Below are 25,077 nucleotides of genomic sequence, written 5' to 3'. Positions count from 1 at the left end.
CAGAGAGGTTAAGTGAGTTGACCAAGGTCACACAGATAGTAAGTGATAAAGCCAGGGCTTGGACATGGTCTATGTGATTCCACAAACTATGCTGTTAACCATATCACTGCAGATGGTGACTGCAGCCATAAAATTAAAAGATGCTTACTCCTTGGAAGAAAAGTTATGACCAACCTAGATAGCATATTGAAAAGCAGAGATATTACTTTGCCAACAAAGGAGTCAAGGCTACGGTTTTTCCAGTTGTCATGTATGGATGCGACAGTTGGACAGTGAAGAAAGCTGAGTGCCGAAGAATTGCTGCTTTTGAACTGTGGTGTTGGAGAAGAGTCTTGAGAGCCCCTTCTTCTGCAAGGAGATCCAACCAGTCCATTCTAAAGGAGATCAGCCCTGGGTGTTCTTTGGAAAGAATGATGCTAAAGCTGAAACTCCAGTACTTTGGCCACCTCATGCGAAGAGTTGACTCACTGGAAAAAACTCTGATGCTGGGAGGGATTGGGGGCAGGAGGAAAAGGGGACGACAGAGGATGAGATGGCTGGATGGCATCACTGACTTGACGGATATGAGTCTGAGTGAACTCCGGGAGATGGTAATGGACAGGGAGGCCTGGCGTGCTGCGATTCATGGGGTTGCAAAGAGTTGGACACGACTGAGTGACTGCACTGAACTGAATCATAATGTCATGTTATGTTATGGCTTCTTTGATTTTATCTGATTCTCTGAAAAAGTGTGAGAAGCAAGACATCTTGTTTTTAAGGAGCAGTGGGAGAGAAACCTGAGGTCAGCTGGGACAGCAAAAGGATGGGCAAAGCTGAAGCCCACACAGCAGGGGCAGTGATGTGGTCCTAGCTTTCAGGACAGGGAGAGCCTCCCCAAACACTGAGAGACTCTGAAGAAGGCAAGGGCATCCTGCTGGGACTGACTGAAGCTGGAAATGACTTCTGCCTTCTTCCTTTGGGGCCCACAAGCTGGGCAGTACCAAGCCAGGGAAGGCTGCCTAGAGACAAAAGGAAAATGGGCACTCCAGACAGGCCAGACTCTGTCTGGTGCTCAGTGTGAACTGAGGCTGGGCTAGAGCCGATGCTGGGAGAGACTATTTGGACAGAGCAAAGAATCCTAGACTGGCAGCTGTCTAGGGAGACATACTGGTAGTAGAGGCTGGAGAACAGGGAAGAGACTAGGGGAAAACTGGGCTTCTCATTATGATAGTGATGTGAGGGAGTGATTACGAAGTGAAAGTCATTCAGTCTGACTCTTTGCGGCCCCATGGACTATACAGTCCATGGAATTCTCCATGGTAGTCTTTCCCCTCTCTAGAGGATTTTCCCAATCCAGGGATTGAACCAGGGTCTCCTGCATTGCAGGCAGACTCTTTACCAACTAAGCTATCAGGGAAGCCCGATGTGGGGGCAGTGTATGTGTAAAATGGGTCTTTCAGGACATCTCCCATCATGGAGGGCTTGAAATAATGACAGTGTAACAAGGGAGAGCATTTCTTTTCTTGGAAAGTACAGTTTCTCCCTCTTTGGTTTAACTTTTCTCTGGGGTTGACCAGCAGTAAAAGGTAGACATTGGATGGAGCTTCTCAGAGCATTTATTTTTCCTGATTACGAGGCTGGGAGTAGGGCGCAGCTGAAAACTGCACATTAGTGGTGTGAGTGCTAGCTTGAATGGAGGGGGTGAAGCGGGGGTTTGAGTGGAGGGAGCAGAAGAGCGCAAACAGCTCTGGAGCAGCTGAGCCAGAAGGAAGGATGTGAGGGTGGCTATCAGTGATGCAGGAGGCACTGGGAGCAACTGCCAAGGGTGAGGACCCACCCCCCATTCCCCCCACCCCAAGCCCACCCCATCCCTGGATCTCCATTTTTCTTCCTTAAGTTAAAAACCAATTCCTTGAGGCAGCTCAGGCGACAAGGATCAGCAGTCACAGGTTGGAGAGCCGAGTGTGCTCTGGCCAGCAGAGCCAGGATCTGGTCGGACAGTCGCTCAGGCCTCCTCAGCTGTAGCGTCAATGCCTGCGTATGTGAAGTTCTCAAACAGCGACATGTTCACATAGGCCTGGGGAGCAAAGCAAGCTTTAGTCGGGGGCCAGGGACTGGGGTATGACTGCCCTGGAGGTCCTTGACTTCCATATGGTTGGGGTACGGGAAGAGACACTGATCCGTACTGGAGACTCAAGATGACCCCATGGCCAAGGGTGGTCCTCACCAGCCCAGAGCAGCAAGAATATCAGACCACAGCTGGGAAGCTAACATGAGAGACCCCTGACACAATGGTAGCTAGGTGTTTTTTCGTGCCCTTATCTACTGAATTGATGGCTAATGCATTCATCCATTCATTTACTTATTCTTGTATTCACAAGGCTATTTCTGCTGATTTACCCATTTTTATGGTTGCTTGACTATTCCTTCATTCTTAAGATAGTTGAATAATTCCTATAACTACTTAGCTCAGTTGGTAAAGAATCTGCCTGCAATGCAGGAGACCCCAGTTCAATTCCTGGGTCAGGAAGATCCCCTGGAGAAGGGATAGGCCACCCGCTCCAGTATTCTTGGGCTTCCCTGGTGGCTCAGCTGGTAAAGAATCCACCTGCAATGTGGGAGACTTGGTTCGATCCCTGGGTTGGGAAGATCCCCTGGTGAAGGAAATGGCTACTCACTCCAGTATTCTAGCCTGGAGAATTCCATGGAATGTATAGTCCTTGGGATTGCAAAGAGTCAGACATGACTGAGCAACTTTCGCTTTCATGGTTATTTGATCATTCCTTCATTCCTAAGGTAGTTTAATAATTCCTGTAACTAGTCATTAATTCATATTTAAGTGCTGTTTTCACATTACTCATTTTCACGTACTTCTTCACTTAGATTTATTTGATAACTCATTTACTTATAGTAGTATTATTATCATTTACTTATAATATTGTTACATTAGATTCAGTTAATCACGTGTTTTTTTGTCACGCGGCTCACAGGATCTTAGTTCCCAGACGAGGGAGCAAACCTGTGCCTCCTGTAGTGGAATCGTGGCGTCCTAACCACTGGACCACCAAGCAATTAAGGAATTCCCTTAATTGGTTTATGTGTATGATTATTATATCATTCATCCACTAATTCTATACATGCATTCGTTCAGTTACTGTGTTATCCATCCATCCATTTGGTGAGCTGACCATTCATGCATTCCACCCTGGCGCTGTGCCAGGTGAGAAGAGGTGTCCATGATGAGAAAGGACTGATGACCCCAGCAGAGGAAAGCAGGGAGTCCTGGACATGGGCTCTGGGACAGGGACTTGCTGCTGAAGCTGATCAGTGGCCTTGGAAGGCTTTAGAAAGGCTGAGTGTCCCACTCAGTGAGAGCTAGACAGGGCGCTACACCCCAGGGCCCAGTTTAGCTGCGGTGCAGCTGTTGGTGGGGACAGGGCCACAGAGACTGCTGCCTTCTGGCTCCTGTGGGCACTGTGAGGGCACTCTGTGAGCTCAGTGAGCCCAGCTCTCCCCACACCCTGGTGCTCTCCTCACCTTCCTGGCTTCCAGCATTCGGCCCAGCTGTAGCGCGATCTGGGCAAAGGGGGGTCGCTCGTACGGACGGTCCCGCCAGCACTGCCGCATCAGCTCGTACCTGCGGGTGGGGATCGATGAGATGAGGGTCAGGGCCTGCTGGGGTGACTGACAGGGGGCCCGGGGCTCGAGGCTGAGGGACTCACACTTCATCGTCACAGTTGCGAGGCTGCTCCATGCGGTAACCCTGTGGCAGCTTCTCATAGAGCTCGGCACACGTCATGCCGCAGTATGGGGTGCCCCCTGTGGGAGGGCCATGCTCTCTCAACCCAGGGCCCAGGAGGAGGGGATGGGGGTCAGGGAAAGGTGGGGGCCCTCTGGGGAACAGGGCTCAGGGACTCACCAAGGCTCACGATCTCCCAGAGGAGGACCCCAAAAGACCAACTGAAATGAGGAGGATGCACTGAGTTACCTTCTAGGCCCTGGGGCCCAGCAGCTTAATGTCTACCTACCTACCAGCCTTGGCCAGGTATGGTCTCTGCTACTGAAATTCCTTCACAGCCTCCCAGGCTCAACATAATCACAGCTAACATTTTTACTGTGCACTTGCTGTGGGCCAGGCAGTCATCATTTAATGTATATGTTAATTCATCTACCCCACACACCAACCCTACGATATAGGCACTATTATTATCCCCATTTCACAGACAGGGACACTGAGGCACTGAGAGGTTAGCTAGCTCACCAAGGTCACACAGTTAGCAAGTGGCAGAGCTGGGATTCAAACTCTGGCAGTCTGGCTGCAAAGCCCTTGCTCTTAGCTGCCTCTTATATTATAACAGCAGCTGGGAAGATGAGAGGTGGCTGAGGCCAGGGTGGGAGTTCTAGTTGGGGGAGACATTTCAGGGGACCTGGGGCAGAAGTAGGAAGCAGGGGGTAGTGGTTAGAGGGGTGCTGGTGTGGTAGACAGTGAGCTAGGCAGGCCAGGCCAAAGAGCTTGGGGAAGGGCCAGGACCAGGGCTGGAGTGCTGAGCAGGCCAGGTTGAAGAGAAGGGCCGGGGTGGCTGTCTGGAGGAGGGAGCGCAGAAGCGGCTTCTTAGGGGTCATGCTCTGGTTAGGTTCTCCGGTGGGGATGACCTGCCCTTCAGAGAGGAAGGTCAGAGCATTCTTTCGAGTGGTCTCTCCATTTGCCCAGGCATTATCCGCCAGCAGCCCCATACCTCTCCAAGGCATCCTCCAGTCTCTTGGTCAAACACAGCCCTAAACCTCTCCTACTCCAATGCTACCTCTGAAACACCTTCCAAGATGAAGCTTCCTTCCCCCCGTCCCAACCCCACCTTCCCATTAAGATGCTGGGCATGGCCAAGGCATGCTTAAGTCACATCCGTGTCACATCTGTGTCATACCTGGAATACACCCTCGGGGCAGCCAAGTCATGCCTTGGACAACCTGAGACATCTCTGAGGTGTGTCCAGGTCACACCTACACGCATCCTTAGGGGACCAAACCCTCCTGCTTGTCTGCACTCCCACACTCACACATCACTCTTGGTGGTGTAGACGCTGTAGTTCAGAGACTCAATGGCCATCCAGCGCACTGGGAGACGCCCCTGGGAGGGAGAGGGTTTGAGGGGTTGGGTAAGGAGAAAGGGCTGTTCAGCAGGTTCTGGGAGGCAGGGCGAGGCACGGCCCCGAAGGGGAGGACTGAAGGAGACTCACCATAGTCTTCTTTACATAAACCTCCTCCCCCCGAGAAAGGCCAAAGTCTGCAATCTTGGAGGCCAGGTTCTCTCCGACCAGCACGTTTCGGGCAGCCAAGTCCCTGTGGATGAACTGCAGGCACGGTTAGAAGTCAGGGACGATGGAGGATGACGGAGCCTGGGACTCCAGCGCCAGGGAGGGGGTCCGCCTCATGGCTGGCTTCCTGGCCCCCTCTGTGCCTTTAGTAGCCCTTTACTCTTTTGCCCACCTACCCCAGGCCTCAACCTGGATCAGAGTCTCGTGCCTGGGAAAAACCACAGTGGGGGCTGTCATCCCTTCCTACTTGTGATCTGGGCCATGGCCAAGTTCAGGCTGTATCCTTCTCCTGGGACAATGGTTGACTTTTCCCCAGTGACCACACTGGACCTTCTCTTTGAATGCTCCCTGACCCCGTCTCTCCCTGACCTCTCCCCGACCCCTGCTCCACTGATGAGAGTGGAAAGGCCCTTCTCTTGCCCAAAGTGATCTCTCCCTTGAGTTCCAGATCCTTCCCATTGGGCCCTCCACCTTCCTCAGAGACCTTGCTCTATCACCCCTCCCTCGGCCTTGGCCCCCTGCCCTCTGCTTTCAAAGATGCTCAATACATTAGCAACTTCAAAATGCCTCCCTTCAGTCTCACATCCCCTCCCCCCTTTCATTCAAGCGGGGTGTCCTTGGACTTGGGTTCAGGCTTCCCGTCTGTTCCACCCTTCTTCTGGTGAGTCTCACCCACTCCCTGGCCACCAGCACCCCTATCTTTGAAGTGACAGCTGCCAGACTGTTGTCCCTGGTCCAGGCCTCCTTTCTGGGTTCTAGGCTGACCATTGCAAAATGCTAAGCCACACCCCCAAACACAGACCTGCTTTGGGGGTGGTCTCACCCACTCACCCAGGCCAGCAGCTTGGGGTCACATCCTCTCTATCCTCAATCCCATATCCAATTAGAGCCTGCCGATTTGATCTCCTGAAGTTCACTTGATGGTCTCCCCTCATCCCTCTAGCCCACCTTCCCCAAAGACAGACAGACAGACAGACACACACACACACACACACACACACACACACCTGCTTCTCACTCAGGTACTGCATGCCATTGGCAGCATCACTGGCAAAACGCAGCAGCTGCCGGGAGCTGAGGGTGGAGGCTGTTCCATGTTCCCGGGCAAAAGCTGGGTCAGTTTCCAGGACCCGGCTCTTGCGCAGAAAATCCAGCAGATTCCCATAGGGGGCATATTCAATGGCGATATACAAATAACCTGGGAGGTGAGGAATACAGGGTGGTGATTTATACTCAGACACCTGGGATGGCAGCAGGCACCTTATGGTACTAGATAGAGAACCTGGTGCATGAAGGAGAACCAGTAGTGATGTTTTGGTGTTCTGAAGCTTCCTATAAGCTACTAGAGGTATTGGCTGATGATGGGTTTGGAAGAAGGGGTAGGGGATGAGTTGGGGGCTCACCTCGGTTCTCACAGGCCCCCAAGAGGTTGATGATGTTCGGATGATGCCCCAATTTGCACAGAACTTCCAGTTCTCCCGCAAAGTCACGATGATCATTTTCAGAGGCATACTCTGTGTAAAGAATCCAATATCACTTTTGCCGGAAATAATTCTGGAGAAAGGGTGTGGGCTGTTGAGGGCTGGGGCCAGTTGCTGGTGGAAGCTAGGTGGGGCCTAGCGTTGAGGGAGAAAGGAGAAGGTCAGGGCTGGGGCAGGGGTTGCTCTCAGCGGACCTTTCAGCATCTTGATGGCGGCGTTCATCTTGAGTCCATCCTTCTTGATCATGGCCCGGATGACCTGGCCGAAGTTACCCTCTCCAATGAGATCCTCAAAGGTGATGTCCTCCCACTCCAGCACTGGGTAATTTAGGGGCTCGGGCTGAGGTTTTGGCCGCCGGGTCAGTGTCAAGGTGCCTGAGCTGAACTGCAGAATGGTCTCCTCGCCCTTCACAGGATGGGACAAGTAGGCAGACAGTCCACACAAGAGACAGGGGCAGCAAGATGCAGAGACAGGCAGACAAAACAGTGATCAGACAAACAGAGACCCAGACAGAGGGCACCCTGGTGGCCAGCCAGGCATGGACAGACAAAGGACGCATACTGAGACAGAATCATATGGGATGGAGCCACAGGCGGGCCAGTGGGTAGACAGATGTCCAGAGAGAAATGCAGAGACTGCAGGCTGGAGATCTAGAGTGTGGGCTCTGAAGGAACACGGAGTGGGTAAAATCGCTGGAAGCCACGGCATGAGTCAGTGGAAGGTTGATACTCCTAACACTGAAACCAAGAGGCACTGGAGTGAGCTGTGATGGGAGCAATGAGCCTCCCCTTACTCTGCCAATCCCCCGGCCAGGCTGTGTTGTCACCAGGGATGCTCTGGAGTGGATTCTGGCCTTGGGCAGTGGATCGGGGTATGTTTAGTGAGTACCTACTCCATGCTAAGCCTAGAGCAGCAGGCAGCCAGTGGAGTGGTTTTCTTCTCCATAGCAGAGAAGCAGAGATGACCCCTGTCCATCCACTTGGCAGCGCCCATAGCTCTCAAACCACCCAGGACCTGAAGACAGAAAGAGCATAACAGAGAAGACCATCCATTTGTCCTAGCCAAGTAGGACCTGGGCCACCTGGGCAGGGCTGAGAGCAGGGAAAGGAAATAGCTGAATGGGACCACGGGCAGCGCCAATATGAGAATAGAAAGAATGGTTAAGATAGGTCTGTTGGGGTGTGGATCCCTATATGAGCTGCAGCCCAGCTTGACGGGAGAGGTCTGAGGACACAGGTCACATGGACTCACATGAAACACAGACAACCGAGAGCGCACATCTGCATGCCCATGCACGCGCTCTAGAGGAGGCCAGTAGGCAGGGCGCCCGTGAGGGGCGCATGCGGGCGTGCGCTTGTACGGGAGAGCAAGTGGAGGGACACACGTCAGGGATACAGGTGCATGCAGATGGGGGCATTCACAGATGGGCACACTCATGCCCAGCACACGCATTCATGCACACAGATATCCGCACAGAGGTGCCTGGGGCAGGGGTATGTCTTGATATATGTTAGGATGCTACATCCATTTAAGGCTACTTTCCTGCTCCTTCCCTTCACATTCATACCCCTGACCCTCCCCCACCACAGCCAGGCGGCTTTTTGCACACACTGACCTCAGAGGGAGGCCAACACAGCCTGGAACAAAGAAGCCGATTGAATCTCTGAAGGGAGTATTTTAGAGGCATGGTAGAGACAACAGCCTTGGACACTAGGCTTTCTATCACAAGGATCAGCCCTTGAGAGAGAAGAGGGTTTTTTTTTTTTTCAATGCCAAAACTTCTCTGTAAATACCGAGTCCAGGCACAGAGGACCCAGGGCAGAGTTTGGATCATAAGTGACAACAGTGGGGAAGATTCCAGAGGAGAGAGAGGTGGAGGGAGGTGACAGATGGGGTGATGCTGGGGCTCCTGAAGGGGGGTTAGCACCCTCCCCCAGTCCTTACCCCCTCAGTGGGGGCCTGGTGCTCAGGTTTACAGGGAAGACAAGAAGAGTAGGGATGCCTATGCTTCTCGCAAGGAGTGTGACAGGTGAGGCTGCAGGCTCAGCTCAACTCGAAAGCGGTAGAAACAGTTGGAGGAGGAGCTGCAGCAATGGGTCTGAGGGCTGCAGAATATGCTGCTCTCTGCAGGGTCAGGGAAGGCCCTTGGAGTTCTTAAGTCCAAGGAGGCCCTGGGATTTGCAAAGATGGAGATTGGGATGAGGAACTCAAAGTGCAAGTGCCCTTGTGGCCCAAAGGAGGTTACAGAAGGGCTGAGGACATGAGTCACCGATGCATGCAGGAGGGCCTGGCCAGAGAGAGGTCCTCATGAAGCCCAGGCATTCTCCATGTTCTCATCAGGCTTCCCAAGCATCCATCACCCCTCATGGGAAGGGGGAGAACCCCGAACTGACCCTGGTGCAACATGGACATAACTGAATGATTCTGAACTGGGAATACTACATATTTCATGACTAATATACCTGGGCTCAGGAGCTGAGTTCAATTCTATAGAACTGGAGAAAATTACAGATTGCACCCTTGTATGCTGTTGGAGAAGGAAATGGCAACCCACTCCAGTGTTCTTGCCTGGAGAATCCCAGGGAAGGGGGAGCCTGGTGGGCTGCCGTCTATGGGGTCGCACAGAGTCGGACACGACTGAAGTGACTTAGCAGTAGCAGCAGCAGTATGCTGTTGAGTATAGTCTTACACCTAAACATCCATGCGTGCACACATACACACTCACAGTGTACAAATACTTGTGTGTATATAGGTAGACACATATATACATAGGGTCTGCACACGTGTGCCCAGCGGTGGGTACAGGTGACTGACCGATCCTGATTGGTAGGTGAAGGTGCGTCTGCGATGCAGGCAGCTTTTGCGGATGCACGCCAACGTGAGGAGGGCAGCCAGGATGGTGAGGCAGGTGGCAGACACAGAGCCCACCACAGCCAGGACCAGCTGTTGATCCAGTCCCTCTTCAGCTGCATGGATCTCTTGGACTGGGCCCTCAATCTGCAGCCCTGGACACCAGAAGAGGGGCAGATCACAGAGATGCCTGGATCAGGGAACCTGGAGGCCACCACGGGGGCACACAGAGGTGGAGGTCAGAGGTCCCAGTACCAGGGAGGGAGCGGGGATGTCAGGCCTGGGACCAGCAGGTTGCTGGAATGTCATGATTTTCCCAGCACTCGGACAGTGGGTCATAAAAGGGAAGGGTCGGGCTCCCCTGGTGATTCAGTGGTTAAGAATGCGCCTGCCAATGCCGGGGACAGGGGTTCGATCCCTGGTTCTGGAAGATTCCTCACACCTCGGGGCAACTAAGCCTGTGTGCTACAACTACTGAGCCTCCACATCAGAGCCCTCGGACCACAACTACTAAAGCCTGTGCTCCGCGACAAGAGAGAAGTCATTCCAATAAGGAGTCTGAGCACAGCAACTAGAGAGTCGTCCCCGTCGCCACAACCAGAGGAAGCCTGCACACAGCAAAGACAACCCAGTGCAGCCAAAAAGAAAAAAGAAGAAGAGCCACACCAAAGAAACACGGAAAAAATGAAAGAAGGGAAGGGTCAGGGCCCCCACTGCCCGGTGTCATATCACTTGTTGGGAGGGGCCCAGGAGGCCCTAGATCCAAGGCAGAGGATCACGTGCCAGGGAGAGCACCTGAGACCAACCCCGTGGCCCGGGCGGCCCCTCATCTCACCGTTGCCCAAGGTGGACTGTTCGACCACGTTGCTCCAGTCACCGGGGCCCTGGACACTGGCCCGCACGCGGAAGAGGTAGCGCGTGCTGGCATTAAGGCCGCGGACGATGGTGCTCGTCTCCTCGGGCCTGTCCACGTCCATCCACAGCGGGTCTCCGGAGCCCCCCGCCACCTGCACCTCCACGATGTACTTGGATATAGGCCCGGCTGGAGCCTCGGGGCGCTGCCACATCAACTGGATCTCAGAGTCTGAAAGGGCCTGGGCATGGAGGTGTCGGGGGGCTGGGGGCCCTGGGGAGATTGGGGTGGGAAGTGGGGGCTCAGATGGGACCAGGCTGTGTGACTGCGGGGTCAGACAGAGCCGTTCTAGCTGTGTCCCCAGCTCTACTGACCCCAGAATGGGAGATCCACTGCCGACTTCCCTGCTTCTTCGTGGGCTGTCTATTCCTCTTGCTGTGGCCTCCTTCACCAATGAGCTTCTGCTTCCCCTGACATCCCAAGTCTTTCTCGTAGTGCCCCCATGTCCCCCAGGCCCCACGTCCTCCTTACACCCCACCCCCTCCAGTGACCTCCCTGGGCTCTCCTCTCTCCTAGTCACTCCCGGAGGCCCACATCCTCCTGGCATCCTGGATCCTCCCGTGTCCTGTCCTCCCTGTGCCCCTGTCTCCTGACATCCAGATCCTCCCTGCGCCCGTTTCCACGTCCTGTGGTCTCTGCCTGTCCGTCCAGGCTCCTGTAACCTCCCATGTCCTTCCCGGCCCCGTGTGTTCCCTGCGTGCCCTGCCCTCCCTCATCACGAGCCCGCCGCCCCCTCCCAAGCGTACCGCTGGGGGGCAGAAGCACGCGTGCAGCGGGCGAGGCCGGGCCCAGGAGGGTGCAGTGGTAGAGCCGCACGTCCAGCTGGTAGTGGGTGCCAGGCGTGAGTCCGGTCAGGAGGGCAGTGCGGGCCTGGGGGGACGAGACGTTCTCCCGCCGCTCCTGTCCCCGGGCCCCGTCCCACAGGCGTAGCAGGAAACCATCGCCCACCAGCGGCCCCGGCACCGGGGGTAAGGACCAGCTCACTCGCAGCCGGTCGGGGCCCTCCACATGCCAGCCCTCCAGCCACGGCTTCAACAAGGGCTCTGGGGCCAGAGGTAGAGGTCAGAACTGTCTGGTAGGTCCTGGGGGCCGGACGGGATGGTGAACCCCCAGGGACAACCTCCAGTGGGAAAGGCAGGGACCCCCGGGGCCGACAGGCCGAGACAACCCCGGAGCGAGAGCATGGGACAGTGACCCCTGGGGAGCAGAAAGGGGTGACTCTGGGCCTCTCACCAGGACAGTCTGTGGTCATAAGGGTGGGAGGCCCCCAGGCCCCCTCGCCCCCTTCCCCCGGCCGGCTCAGCTGCACACGGACACTGTATCCCGTCTTTGGCCTCAGGTTCATCAATGTCACGTTCTCACTGGGATCCACTGGGGGCAGGGTGCACAGCATTCAGCCCCAACTCCGTCCAGAAGCCTCCGCTCTCCCTGCAGCCCCTCGCTTCTGCGCACATTCCCCACTCCCTTCTGCCCCTCTCTTCTGCGCACACTCCCCACTCCCTTCCGCCCCTCCATCCCCCTCATTACTGTCTGGCACCCCATCCCGCCCCTGGCTCTTGCCCCTCACCCACGATAGTCGACCAGGCCATGGTGCTGTCCTGGGGCCTGTAGTGCAGGCGAACGGAGGCGACGGGTCCGTCCCCAGAGAAGGAGACTAGCGGGGAGACCACGAGCTGGCGGCTCTGCTTGGCCAGGAGCCTCGGGGCGGTCAGGGGCACTGGCGGCACTGCCAGGAGACTCAGGGTAAGGCGTGGCCCACACAGCCCACCCAGCCCTCAGACACAGAGGCAGACTCTGCGCTCTGGGCAGCAAAGGTAACTCTGGGTCTCAGTTTGGACCTGGGGAACCCCCTGGGCTGAGGAGAGACCAGGTGCAACAGATGATCAAAGTGGCCAGGGCCTAGAGAGGACAACTCGGGGCGTAGGGACTCGGAAACAAGGAGATGAGGGTGTCCCAGAAGATGTTAAGTGAGGAAGCGACATGGCCAGACAGAGGTTTGGGGGAGGGCACTCTGCCATGCAATGTGGGGGAGGACAAAGAAGGCTCGAGTCCAAGGCAGCGTCACCCAGCTCTCTGCCCCTCCCCATCATTCATCACTCTCTTAATTAAAAAAAAAGCAGCAGGTGATGAAGCACCTGCTCGACCCAGATACTTCATGTGCACGGCCCCTAATTCTGACAACTGCCGTTAGGCAGGGCTCACCATCCCTATCTTAAGAATGAAGAAACTGAGGCTCAGAGACATGGAACGACCTGCTTAAGGACATGCAGCCAGGGTTTAAACAAAGTCTGTCTGACCAGGCCATCTAAAATCAGCCCATCTTATCCCAAACAGCTTTTGTGCTTCTGCTTAGCTTCCTCACCCCAAGGTCACTGTCTTTCCTGCCTTAGCTCTTCTGTCCAGATTATTGCATTAATGTCTCAACTGGTTCCCTTGCCTCGTCCAAACATTTACCAGACGGATTTTCTAAGGAAAATGGATATATGTATGGATGAGTGCATGCACGGATAAATGGAGGGATGGGGGAAGGGAGGAGGGTCAAGGAGGATGCAGGGGTGTGGTAGAAGGGGTGGGAAGGGACAACGTTGTCGGGCAGGAACACACATGTAAGGAAAAAGTGCTGGCCTGGAGGGAGAGGAAGGTCCAGTTTGGATCCTACGGAGCCCTGGGCCTGCGGCTCACGCAGAGGATTAGGTGACCTGGAGTAGGGCCCCTGACTCGTGCATCAGGTGACTTCCCCACTGACTTCAGAACCAGACCCCCATTACACAGAGGTCTGGAGCCCAGGAGAGGGGTCCAGGCTGCAGATCGTTATCTGAGAGTTGCCAGGGAATGGTTGAAATCTTAGGACTAGGTGACATTATAACTACTAATAGCAATAAATGTCAACACACATTGACCACATACCCTGCGTCAGGCACTGTGCCAAATGCTTAAACGCATCATCTAATCTAATCTTCACGGCAATCCTCCCTTGGTAGGATTGCTGATATCCTCCTTTTACAGAGAGAGAAACAAGCTACGAGGGGCAAGGTAACTCGCTTAGATGATGGAGCTAGAATAGGTAGTGAAGATTCAAAGCCAAGTGGCCTGGGGAGAGTGAGAAGAGGAAGGCTGGAGGTGGGACCCTGGGGTGGTGGAGGGGGCGACAGAGAAGTAGAGAGAGGATGGGAAGCAGAGTCGGACAGTGAGAAAGAGGGAGAGGGACAAGAGGTCTGGGCTTGTGTCAGGGGAGGTGGCGGCGGGGTCAGGAGCACAGGGAAAGAGGACCAGGGGGTGGGAAGGGGTGTGAACGTCTGATGCTTATGGTGCTGCAGTGCAGAAGGTGGGGGACACCTAGACTGGGGTGGGGGTGCTTGGCTCTCAACAGTCTTGGGCACTGGCAGCTGCCTCCTTATTCACCAGGAAGCACTTCTGGGAAATGAAACAGGTCCACAGCCCCAGGCACTCCCCTGTTGTAGCACTGGGTGCCCGGTGGTGTGACTTGGGGTTGGAGGGAACACAGCCTCGCAGAAGTGGAGAGAAAGGCACTGTGTATCTGCGGGGTGGGGGAGATAGAAAGGAAGCATTGCCCGGGGCAAGGCTGGAGAGTGCCCCATTTCTGGGGCATGGGTTCCCTTTCCAGGTGGGACTGAGCTATGCTCCAGCCTGGAGAGTGCCCGGTCCAGGCCTCAGGCTGACCACAAGCCCTCTTCTCTGCCTGGTGCCGGGCTGTGACCTTACATGCTCTTGCCCTTCCTGCTCCTATCTGAGCAGCCTCGGCTAGCGCCCACTCTATCTGCCATCTATCCTCCATGGACCCAGGACATCACTGACCTTTGACATTGATCCTGAAGCGTCGACTATCCTGGCCACCAGACGTGGACACGCGGCATTCCCAGAGTCCACTGTCCCCAAGAACCAAGCGGGGCACCTCAAACTCGGCTGTGGTTCTGTCTGGCTCCACAATGGCCTTGGTGGACTGAGAGAGGCAGGGACAGGGACAGGCCTCAGGGAAAGTGTGCCATGTGGCAGAGGTGTGTGTGTTTGTCCAGGCTGACGAGGAGACAGAAACTGGGAGGTGGTCCCTCAACAATCAGCCTGATCCAATTTGAGCTGTGGTCAGGCCAGTGGGCAGAGCCTGCAGAAAGCCCCAAGGGGTGGAGGAGCCTGGGGGTGGGCAGAGGCCCTGGACCCCCAGAGGCCCAGGGGTCATGGGGCTCACCAGGAGCACCGTGCCATCTGGCTTGCGGAGCTCCATGCTTCCCCGGACTGGGAAGGGGTTCCCCGCTGCGGCACAGTTGATCCGGGGCGTTGTGTCCAAGTTGAACTCCAGTTCTGAGACCATGTCCAAGATCTGGGGGATCCGGTCTGGGGAGAGAGGCGACACTCATCCTGGAGGCCCTATAAGGGCAGACACATGACTGCCACAGAGCCCCCTACCCCCACCCCGAGTCTTTCATCTTAGAGGAGGCACCGCCAGCATCCCAGTCACTCAGGCCTGCAAGCCAGCAAAGTCCGGGCAACACCTCCAGGCCCTCACACCCACCTCGACTGGCCCCCGAATCTGCCTCTTGTGCCCTCCGCCTCCTCAGAACCTCCCACACCGACACCAGACCCCTCGCCAGCCTCACCGGCAGAACCCTGGTTCAGGCCTCTCTAATTTCTGGGCCCCGTGACAGATCCTCTGGGCGCTCCCACTCCCTCCCCAGCAGCTGGGGTCCTCTCTCAACCCACACCTGACAGCGCTCCGACCTCATCAACCCTCCCTGCGGGGCTATCATATTCAGTGCGAACCCTGCAGCCTGTCATTCAAACGCCCCAAGAGCTGACCTCTTCTGACCTCGTCCAGAGCCTCTCCTCATGCCACTGTCCCGGTATTAAAGCTTGAGTCCCCCGGCCTTTGCCCTGCTCTCTCCCTAGCCATCTTTCTCCCGTCCTTCATACCCCATCTGAGATCACGCCTCTTTCCAGAGGCCCTCCCTGACTCTCTCGGGTTGGTCAGGGCTCCCTCGGGGCTCCCACCCACCCTGGGCTGCTGCCTATCCCCAGGGGAGGAGGGGCTTTGAGCCAGGGGGATGCCTCTGGTGAAGCTGACCTGTTCCTCAGAGCCACCCCCGTGCTCATACCTGACTTCTCACAGTGCATCCCATGCCACCCGGAGGGGCAGACGCAGCCGCTGAAGCGGTCACAAGTACCACCGTTCTGGCACTGGCACTGGAGGCGGCAGTCAGCTCCAAAACGACCTGGGGCACAGGCTGGGCACAGAGCGGGTGTAGTTAGAGGGGCACAGGTCGGGGGGCAACAAGGGCACAGCTGGGGCCTGGGGGATGCCAGGCTTGGTGGAGAGGGCACTGGTTAGAAGAGCAGGGGACAGTGGAGGGCTTGGTGTGTGAGGCAGGGCCAGAAGGAAGAGTTGGGGCCAGGCTTGCAGCCGGCTGTCTGGTCAGAGACTACAGAGGGTGGGACAGTCCGTACCTTCCTGGCACTGGCTTCCTCTCCATCCAGATCCACAAGAACAGCCGTAGGGGTCTGGGAGGCAGAAGGTGAGGCCCCGGCAGCCTGATGCGCCTGGGCACTGCTCCTGGCAGCTCTGCCCAAAACGGCCTTCTCTGCAGGCTAGAAAGAGGGCATGTGGGTATAGAAGCCTCTGTTGGGTCTCAGCGTTCAAGACCTCCTGGAACATGCTCACCCTCCAAGTCCATTCTCGTGGTCTGAGAGTCTTCTCCCAGCCAGGCATCCTCTCCTGCCCAGGTCCTGGCGCCCCCTCCTCCTTACCCTGCTCACAGCGGGTCCCAGTGAATCCAGGGGGGCACACACACTCGCCGTCCTGGTCATGGCAGACACCTCCATGCAGGCAGCCTGGGCATTCCTTGGTACAGTCTTGTCCCCAGCGCCCCGCCTCACAGCCTGCAGGAATGTACTCTCAACAGCTGACCCTCACCCACTGAACCACTGCCTCTGAGGACTGGGGCACCCCTGGGGGCTCAGGGGGATCCACAGGAAGTATGCACAGGGGTCCCAACCTCCCATATCACCCACCACCTCTGCCCTCTGCTCCTGACCCCGCACGATGAGTCGAAAGAAGGCACTGCCCAGCGGGCTGGCTTCCAGGTATGTGGCACTGTAGATGCCGCTCGATGATGGCTGCACGTTTGGGAGCTGCAGCAAAAACTGCCCGTCCTGGGCCTCGTGCCAGTCCAGGGTGTAGAAATAGGATCCTGGGGGGCATAAACGGGATAGGGGCCTCAGCATCACACAAGAGCATCACACCTCTGCCTACCTTATCCCGAGTCACATTAGTGTGGGTCAGGCAGAGTGAACAGACAGGGGGAAGGCACCAGCGAGTGTCTGGACCTGAGCCAGGAATGTAGGAGGCAGCGCCTTTTCCATGCTCCACCAACCACTCAGTAAATCACCAACCCTGTTCAGTCCACGTCCTCCTTGTCTCCTAAAGCTGCCCGCTTTTCTCCACGCTCACTTGCCACTACCCTGCTCCCAGCCTCCCACAGCCTTCCAAGCTGTCTTTCTGCCTCCAGTCTCCCTGCTTCCTGTCCATCCTCCACTCAGGGTGACCAGTGAGATTTTCCTCCAATAGACTCCACCATAGCTGCCCTGCTTAAGCTCTTCAATAGTTCTTCACTGCCCAAGGGACAGCGTTGGACTCCTCAACACATCATTTTCACCAGTTTGGCTACCGTGCAGCCCTTTAGCCCCACACCTCTCCACATCTTGACTTCTAGCATTCCTGAACTGCTTTATCTCTTCTAGAAACAATGTGGTATCTCACAGCTTCCTGCCTTTGCTCTTATCAATCCTCCTCCTGGAATGCTTCTCCCCTCTTCTTTGTGCAGTTCATTCCCAGGAGCCTCTCCTTCCAGGATCTGTGGACCCTAATATTAGGGTTCTTGTCCCTGCACCCCTCCCCCTTCCTCTTTGCTCAGGATGGAAGAGAGATTCTAGGGAACACAGGTCTACCTGACTCCACACCTCTTATTAGTTCAGGGACCCTGGAGCTCAGGAGGCAAAACCTTTGGCTCAGGAGTCCAGGGACTCAAGAGGCAGCCAAAGGGTAGCAGGTGTGAGAGCTGAGGCAGGAATCTTTGGGGCCACACAGAAAACTGGCTTCCTCCTCCGCGGTGGCCAGAGGAGCTGACAGGGCCAGGTGGGGGCAGGCCCGGGCTGAGATCCCCAGGCCTGCCCTGGCCCCTGCTCCCATCTGGACAGATCTCTGGAAGAGGCCAAATGTCCCTTGCCTGTGCTGGGGCTTTGTTACCCCTTCTCTTCTTCAGCAGGGGGCGGGGGGGTTTCTGCTCCCTGTCAGACATGCTGTGATAGTACTTGCTAACTTCTGGGAGAGCCCAACTGGGAGGGGTTAACACAGCTAACTGGGGGGTGACAGGGAAGGAGGCAGCGGACCATGAGGCCGCTGGTCCTCCAGGCACAGCAGGAGGACATCTCACAGCCAGAGATGAGTTGGATGCAGTTGCTTCCCACAGATCTGGTGCAGGAGAAAGGATGCCCCCCCCCACCCCCCGCGGAGGCTGGCCAGAGCGGGTCACAGGTGTATGGAGTAACGGCTGTGTCAGGGGCCAGCATTAGGAGCTTCCAGGGCCACGGAGGTGCCGGGGTGTCAGAACTAAGGGTTTACCTGCCCACCCAGTTCAGACGCCTCCTCCCTTACCGTTGCTCTTCCAGATCACATCTGTCTGTTTCTCCTTGCGCACCCGCGCGGAAAGTACAGCCGTGTCGCCCTTGTTCACTGTGTGTGTGACCTTGTCCGGGAGCAGGTGGGCTGCGAGGCGGATGGAGGGCGGGGTCAGGGGTCAAGGGCAGCCCCTCCTCCCCTCCCCCACCCCCCGTCACTGGCGGCCGGACTCACCCCCGGGGCTGTTGTGCACATAGAGGACGCGCGTGCGCCGCGCCCCCGCGCCGCCCACGCAGGAGAAGACGCCCACCAGGTCGGAGGGCTGCGAGAAGCCGCGCACCGTCACTCGGCTCGAGCCGTTGCGGGCGGTGTGCGGGGGCTGCCCGGGCCGCGGCGTGCGCACGATGCGGTCGTCCTTCTCCAGCAGCAGCGGGGGCCCCCAGGCGTCCGAGCCCCTGCCCGCCCCCGCCTCCCCGGACACGCAGGTCAGGAAGAAGCGCTGGGGCTCGGTCAGACGCAGGTCGGCCAGCAGCGTCAGGTCCACCGCCGCCCCTGGGCCGGGACACCGAGCTCCGGTCTGGCAGGGTCCCGGCCCTCCCCCTGCCCCGCCCTCCACCTCTCGCCCCTCTCCTCGAAGCCTCTCCCCTCTCCTCCCCTCCCCCCCAGGCACTGCACTTCATCAGGCACGTCCATCCGCCTCCCTTCCTGTCTCTATCCCCTTCCCGGTGCACTGGCCCCTTTCCCTCGAGTCTCTTCATCCTAACAGAACAAAAACAAAAACAAAGCCCCTTCCCTAGCCTCCCCATGCCCTCCTTTCTCCAGCCAGATGGCTTCCCTTTACAGCCCAGCCTTCGGAAAGAAAGAATGATCTATGCGCCCCATCACCGTTTCCTCACTCTATTCCTGGCAGTGCCCTTTCCTGACCTGTCTCTACAGCTGCTCCGCAAAGGGGAGCCGCTCTCCCTCCCCCCTCCACTCTGCCCCCCTCAACACCAGATTGCCGGCTAGGAGAGCGCTAAAGATCAGAAGTGTCTTGGAGGGACCCTCCCGTTGCTCTGGTTGCCAGGTCACTCCGGAATCTGGACCGGTTTGCTGTGCTGGGATTGAAGGCGGGAGAGGCTGCATTCTGCAGCCAGGTGGTTATGGGGCAGAAGGGAAGAAAGCTCTGGTCCCAGCAAAAGGTCAGAAGCAGGGAGGGCAGGCCCTAGGGCCCACTTGGGGCTGAAACATGCATGGACACCAGGTGGGCCTTGGCCTTTGCCTCCTACAGAGCTTCCTCTGGACATACCTATCAAATGCACGAAACTGTGGGAGATAGGGGCTGAAGAGGTGCCTCCTGGAAGATACAGCTGGAGGGTCTTAAAGCTGAGCAGGATACAGGGTGGGGATTGAGGATGAGGACAGGGAGAGGTCATTGGTGGGGAGGACCTTCTAGGCAGAGGACATGCCTTGGTGCATGCTAAGTTGCTTCAGTCGTGTCCGACTCTTTGCAACCCCATAGACTGTAGCCTGCCTGGCTCCTCTGTCCTTGGGGATTCTCCAGCAAGAACACTGGAGTGGGTTGCCGTTTCCTTCTCCAGGGGATCTTCCTGACCCAGGGATCTAACCCGTGGCGTATCTTGGCAGGTCACTAGTGCCACCTGGGAAGTCCCAGAGCCTGAGTAAACATGTGGAATGAAAAATATCATGGTGTGGACAGGGGGCTGTCCAAGTTCAAAGTGGTTGGGGCATAGGGTGTGAAGTCAGAGCCAGGAGGGACCTCGTAGCACTGGAGTCTAGGCTCAGCTGAGCCTCCTCAGCCCTGGGACCCCATGCCTTCCCAAGCCCCTCCTACTCTGTCCTTGCCTGTTCACTGCCAAGTGGTTAGTTGGTTTAGATGCTACTTTGCTTGTCAATGGATAGTCTTTGAAAGCCTGCCACAAGTAAACGAAGCTGGCTGCCTGTCCTGTGCCAAGCACCTGTTTTCCTTTGGATCCTCACACTCTGCAGAAGTTGGTGTCTTTCCATCCACAGAGGAGGGTCATAAAAATTATTCTCCAGTCTTCCTCTAGCAAGCTCATCCCCTCTCTAGGCTTTCACCATCACTTCTGAATCAGTAACCCCGGGCAGGTCTCTCGGCTCTCCCCACACTTGCTCTTCTCTGGACTTCCTGCCTCAGCAGACTGCAAAACCCATCTGAGATACAAACTTCGAGACATTTCATACTGCTGCTATCATAATGAGTCTATCGGAGATCAGTTATATGCCACGTCTTTACTTATGTTCTCTTGTTTTATCATCCCAGCTCTCCTGGGAGGTGGGTATTATTACCCCAGTTTTATAGCTGGAAAATTAAGGCTCAGAGAAATAACTTACCCAAGGGCATACAATTAGTAACTGGCAGAGCCTGGTTGTCTGACTCTAAAGTCCACACTTTGAAGCACTGTTCTGACTGCCCCAATCAGTCACAAAATAATTCTGTTTCCTCAGAACCTCTATAGACTTCGTCCCCACCCTCAAGTCTGCCCTTGTTAACTCTCATCCTTGCTTCCATGGACCATCCTGATAGCCACACTCTTCCCTCAGCTTGTCCTCCAAACTGACCCGTTCGAGACCTTGTGACTCTCTGGCCTACAACCTTCTGTGGCTCCCTATTGCCCTCCAGGATGCAGAGCTTGCTGTAGAGCTCCCTTGCAGTTCCCACTGCCCCTCCTGCTGTGCGTTCCCTCCAGAATCCCTCGCTTCCCTGTACTTCCACGCCTCTGAGACTTGTGTCTCTTGTTCTGATTGCCCTGGAATGAAGACCACTCCTCTGAGTGGAGTTTGTCCTGATCCCTTTCCATCTCCTACCCTGAAGGAGAGTAGGCTGACTCTTCCGTGCTCCTCTGTGTCTGTGCCGTGCTCACCCAGTGTCCTGGGTCTCCCACTAGACCGCAAGCCTCTCAAGGTGGCCTTTGTGTTCTAATCCTCTTTGGGCAGCACGCTGAAGGAATTGGCTACCACGTATTCAGAAGCTCTTAGCAAGTGCTCTTTGTAAATTACCTCACTGAAACCCAGCTACAGCCATAGGAGGTCAGCATCATTCAATCTGTTGTATAGCTCTAGAAGTTCTCTGCCTCTTATAGCTCTTGGAATATTGTTGGTACTCGATAAATGTTTGTCGAATGAATAACTGAGTTGAGTCCCACACACAGACTGTAGGAGCACCCCTGGAAATTTCAGGGGGCCCAGAGGCTCTGCTGCTCCCCGCTGATGTTCAAATCCGACACAGTCTGTGGCTGCTTCCCTCCCCCCGTCCCTAGCTTCTGCCCGGGTTTTCCAGGCCCCGATCCCACTTTCTAGTGAATCAGTGTGGAGGAAAGCGATCGCAAAGATGATAGGGTTTTCGGGGGTGGGGGTAGTCAAGACCCTGGGCAGGGAGGTTCAGGGGAGACTTACCAACATGAGAAGCCAGGAAGAAGATGGGGAGTAGCAAAGGGGGCTCCAGCCAGACCATACTCCGGAGGCTGACTGCGCCAGCCAGCACAAGCGGGGCCCAGGGTCAGTCGCTGGGTCTGGTTGCTCAGCCTGTGCAGTCAGTGTGTTGGTGTTTGGGAGGAAGAGGAAATGAGTTAGCTTGGGTGGGAGGGGTGGCAGGGGAGAGGGGTGGGGAGGACTTATCCTGCTTCTGGGCCCCTAGGCCCCCCTAGTCTGGGGATAGGTGTGGCCTGGAAGGTCCTGGAATGGGGTCACTTAGGGTGGGGGGAGGGTTGTCGTAAGGACAGACCTGGGGACTGTTGGGCCGTTTCCCTTCCCCTCCTCTCCCCATGGTCCTCAGTCCTGCCAGTAGGCAGGAGGCAGGAGACAGGAAAGGGAGGAAGTCGGTGGCTTCCTCCTATTGAGAAGGGATGGGGAGGATATTGTTCTGGGGTCTCTCCTCCCCCAGCACAAGCACACGATTCCTTATGTTTGCACCCCAGGACACAGTTACATGGGTGTCCTAGAGAGCAGTTCATGTATGTAACACAAGGGTCCAGAATGTACACAACGGAACAAAACAACACACTCAGGGCAAAAGCCCTTTGATTCAATCTTGTGTTATTCTCTCAGTTTACAGGTAGCAAAACTGAGGCCTGAGCCTGCAGGGCCTGAGGGCTCTCTGAGGTCATGGCGAGGCTGGGACCTGAGCTTCTGACTTAGCCGTTCCTCAGGGCTCATGCTAAGCCAACCTACAGAGTGCACAGGGGGTGAATCTCCTGCATTTGCAATCCTTGGCTTAAGCCACTAACAGAGGCTTCAGCACACTGTCTGCCTGATGTCATTATCCTTGGACACTGGGGCAGCAGAAGCCCTGCCCAGAGAGTGCCTGCACTCTCGAGGGCTGACAGCGGCCTGGAGGCAGTCCTAGCCCTTGACAAAGGCTCTGAAGTCCCATGGATCTGCTGTGCCCCTCGTCTCTCCCTCCCCTGGTGCCACCTCTCCACTGGCAGTTGCCAGAGCAGAACATCATCCACGGGCATAGAATGCCCGCCAGGCTGGGGGTGGGGTCTGTCCTTGCAGGGAACAGAGGGAAGCGTGTTGGAGCCATTGAGTGGCTGGGCATGCTTGTGAAATCTGACTCCTCTGGCCTCGAATGGAGTGGTTGGGGTGGGGTGAGACCTGGTGCTAGGTTAGGGGACTTGTTTGGAAGTCCACACCCTCCCTCTGGGGCTGGGACATCAACCTTCCCTTTGGGGCTGGGACATCTTCCAGAATCTGTTGCCAGGTGAAAGCTAGACCCTCTTTTGGACCCACTAGGCTCTAATTCACTGTCTGGGGGAAGCTGGGCCACTGCAGTCTAGCTGAGCTGGTTTAGGCATGGGACTCTTCAGAAAATCCCTGAAAACTCCCAGGAGAGACATTGACTCCTGGTGTAGTTTGAAAAATGGATCAGGGAAGACCCCCCACCCTACCCCCACCATGTTGGCCCCCAGATTCCTCATTCCTAGGTATGAGGCTGGGAAGAGCTTTTTGTGGATAAGACTCTGGTGGGAATGGGTGTGGCTGATGCTTTAGTCTTCAGCTTTTAAGACCTTTGACTCTGGCATAAGAAAGGAGTTGGGAGATGCTGGGGCAGTTTGTCTGGCAGGGTTGTAGGCAGAACTTTTCCCTTGTTTCTGGGAAGGCCTAATGTCATTTTGTATGTATACAGAGAGCACTTGGGCAGCATCTGTTGTGGAAAATGACAGCTACTGGCACAGGTGTTTGCTCTGAATGAAGTTTAAGGCTCTGTGACTCTGTAACATGGCAAAGACTACAGGTCCATCTGGCCACCCCACTTTCAACTGGGAAACAGAACTCAGTAGTAATGATCTGTAGATGAACACAATGCACGTCTTGCAGAGTTTGTATACAAGAATTTGTATTATAAAACAGTGTCCTATAAAAGTGTATTTTTACATGTGTTGAGATTACGTTGCAAGCAACTTTAAATACCATCTGTTTACAAACAGAATGTCACGAATGAACTGTCTGTGCACCAACAAATTTTGAGTGGGTTGTGTGTACATCTGCTCTTGCAATAGTAATACTTAAACCATAATGCATGCTTTAAAGTCTCAGTCACTGGAAAGTCACTGGAAAGTTACAGACCAAGAATAATGTTAATGCAGATACGCAGGTCTACACCTTGTGAGGTCAACTTTCCAATCCAGAACAAAGCTGATAATAATAGAGCTAAAGATAACTTATTTTTTAAAGAAGCAAGAATAGCAGCATGACCAACTCCACACAAGGCTGATGATTCACTGCCACAAAAGCCACCTTTCTGCAAATAGTGGGAATGCCAGCTCTTGTCACATGGTCACATATAGGGGTTTTGCCAGGTCACCAGGGGTTAAGGGCAACCAGGCCTCCTGTGGAACTCTGAAGCAGAGATTTTCAGTAAACAATCCATGCCAATTTACTTTCCCAATGCCATGTTTTACTTACCTTCAGTTAGAATGTTGCTAGTAAGAAGTCTGCAGTTGGACCTGAAAAGGTAATGAAAGTAGTTATCCTTTGCCCATAAGAACTGAAGAAGGGTGTGAAACTGTGGGACTGTCCGAAGCCCATCGGGCAGCCTCATGTTCCACTGTGGGGCCGTGGAGCTAAAGAGTTCTGTGTTTGCACAATTGTGTCAGCTATTGTTATCAACTGAGTGCTGCTGAAAATGGTCATGTATTTTTTCATAGCTAATCTGAGCTTTGGGGCTGCTACTTTTGGAGAAGTAGTCTGTTGTGGTCCCTTTGGAATGCCATAACAAGATACCATAGACTGGCTAGCTCCTAAAGAGGAAACATTTATTTCTCACAGTTCCAGAGGCGAGAAGTCCAAGATCAGGATGCCAGCATGGTCCAGTGAGGATCCTCTTCCAGGTCACAGGTCCTCACAGGGTGAGAAGGCAAAGGAGCTCTCTCAGGTCTCTTTTATAAATGTATTACAGGCGTCCCTAAGAGGTAGTGTGGGCTCTATTCTAACGTCTCCAATAAAGTGAAGAACACAATAAAGCAAGTCACATATTTTTGGGTTTCCCAGTGTATATAAAAGTTAGGCTTACTGTACTATATCTATTAAGTGTACGATACCATCGTGTCTAAAAAATATATGTACTTTAGTTTAAAAATACATGGGACTTCCCTGATGGTCCAGTGACTAAGATGCTTCACTCCCAGGGCAGGGGGCCCAGGTTCAATCCCTGGTCAGGGAACTAGATCCTGCATGCAACTAAGACCTGATGCAGCCAAGTAAATAAATAAATATAAATATTAAAAATATTTTATTGCTAAAAAATGCTAACCATTATCCAGAACTTCGGCAAGTTGTAAGTTTTTGCTGGTGGAGGGTCTTGCCTTGATGTTGGTAGTTGCTACAGGAGGGGGTGGCTGTGGCAATTTCTTAAAGTAAGACAACAGTTAAGTCTGTATCAATTAACTCTTT

The 25,077-nt window shown here is 55.1% G+C and overlaps 1 protein-coding gene across 1 annotated transcript; it reads right to left on the bottom strand.

The window, feature by feature from the left end:
- Positions 1–1,577: 1,577 nt before the first annotated feature.
- Positions 1,578–21,697, bottom strand: TIE1 (tyrosine kinase with immunoglobulin like and EGF like domains 1). The gene is made up of 23 exons (XM_027968734.3): positions 21,580–21,697; positions 18,397–18,714; positions 18,199–18,309; positions 16,580–16,735; positions 16,293–16,424; positions 15,993–16,133; positions 15,644–15,772; positions 14,740–14,885; positions 14,352–14,496; positions 12,103–12,261; positions 11,769–11,906; positions 11,282–11,578; positions 10,458–10,748; positions 9,587–9,777; positions 6,967–7,177; positions 6,695–6,805; positions 6,299–6,489; positions 5,214–5,327; positions 5,034–5,104; positions 3,899–3,939; positions 3,702–3,798; positions 3,517–3,616; positions 1,578–2,056 (listed from the first exon to the last, which is right to left on the bottom strand). The coding sequence occupies exons 1-23, from the start codon at positions 21,635–21,637 to the stop codon at positions 1,985–1,987; spliced, it is 3,420 nt and encodes a 1,139-aa protein (XP_027824535.1). The 5' UTR covers positions 21,638–21,697; the 3' UTR covers positions 1,578–1,984.
- Between the last annotated feature and the right edge of the window lie 3,380 nt (positions 21,698–25,077).

The sequence above is a fragment of the Ovis aries genome, chromosome 1, assembly GCF_016772045.2.
Source record: "Ovis aries strain OAR_USU_Benz2616 breed Rambouillet chromosome 1, ARS-UI_Ramb_v3.0, whole genome shotgun sequence".
In the NCBI taxonomy this organism is placed as follows: Eukaryota; Metazoa; Chordata; class Mammalia; order Artiodactyla; family Bovidae; genus Ovis; species Ovis aries.
Note: the sequence above shows the minus strand (reverse complement) of the source record. Positions and strands in the feature narration are given on the sequence as shown.

Coding starts and splice junctions, on each gene's coding strand:
- TIE1 (XM_027968734.3), bottom strand. CDS start 21,637: ATGGTCTGGCTGGAGCCCCCTTTGCTACTCCCCATCTTCTTCCTGGCT. Junction 18,715..21,579: donor CTTCCTGGCTTCTCATGTTG/GTAAGTCTCCCC, acceptor GTCCCGGCCCAG/GGGCGGCGGTGGACCTGACG. Junction 11,907..12,102: donor GGCCTGGTCGACTATCGTGG/GTGAGGGGCAAG, acceptor CCCTGCCCCCAG/TGGATCCCAGTGAGAACGTG.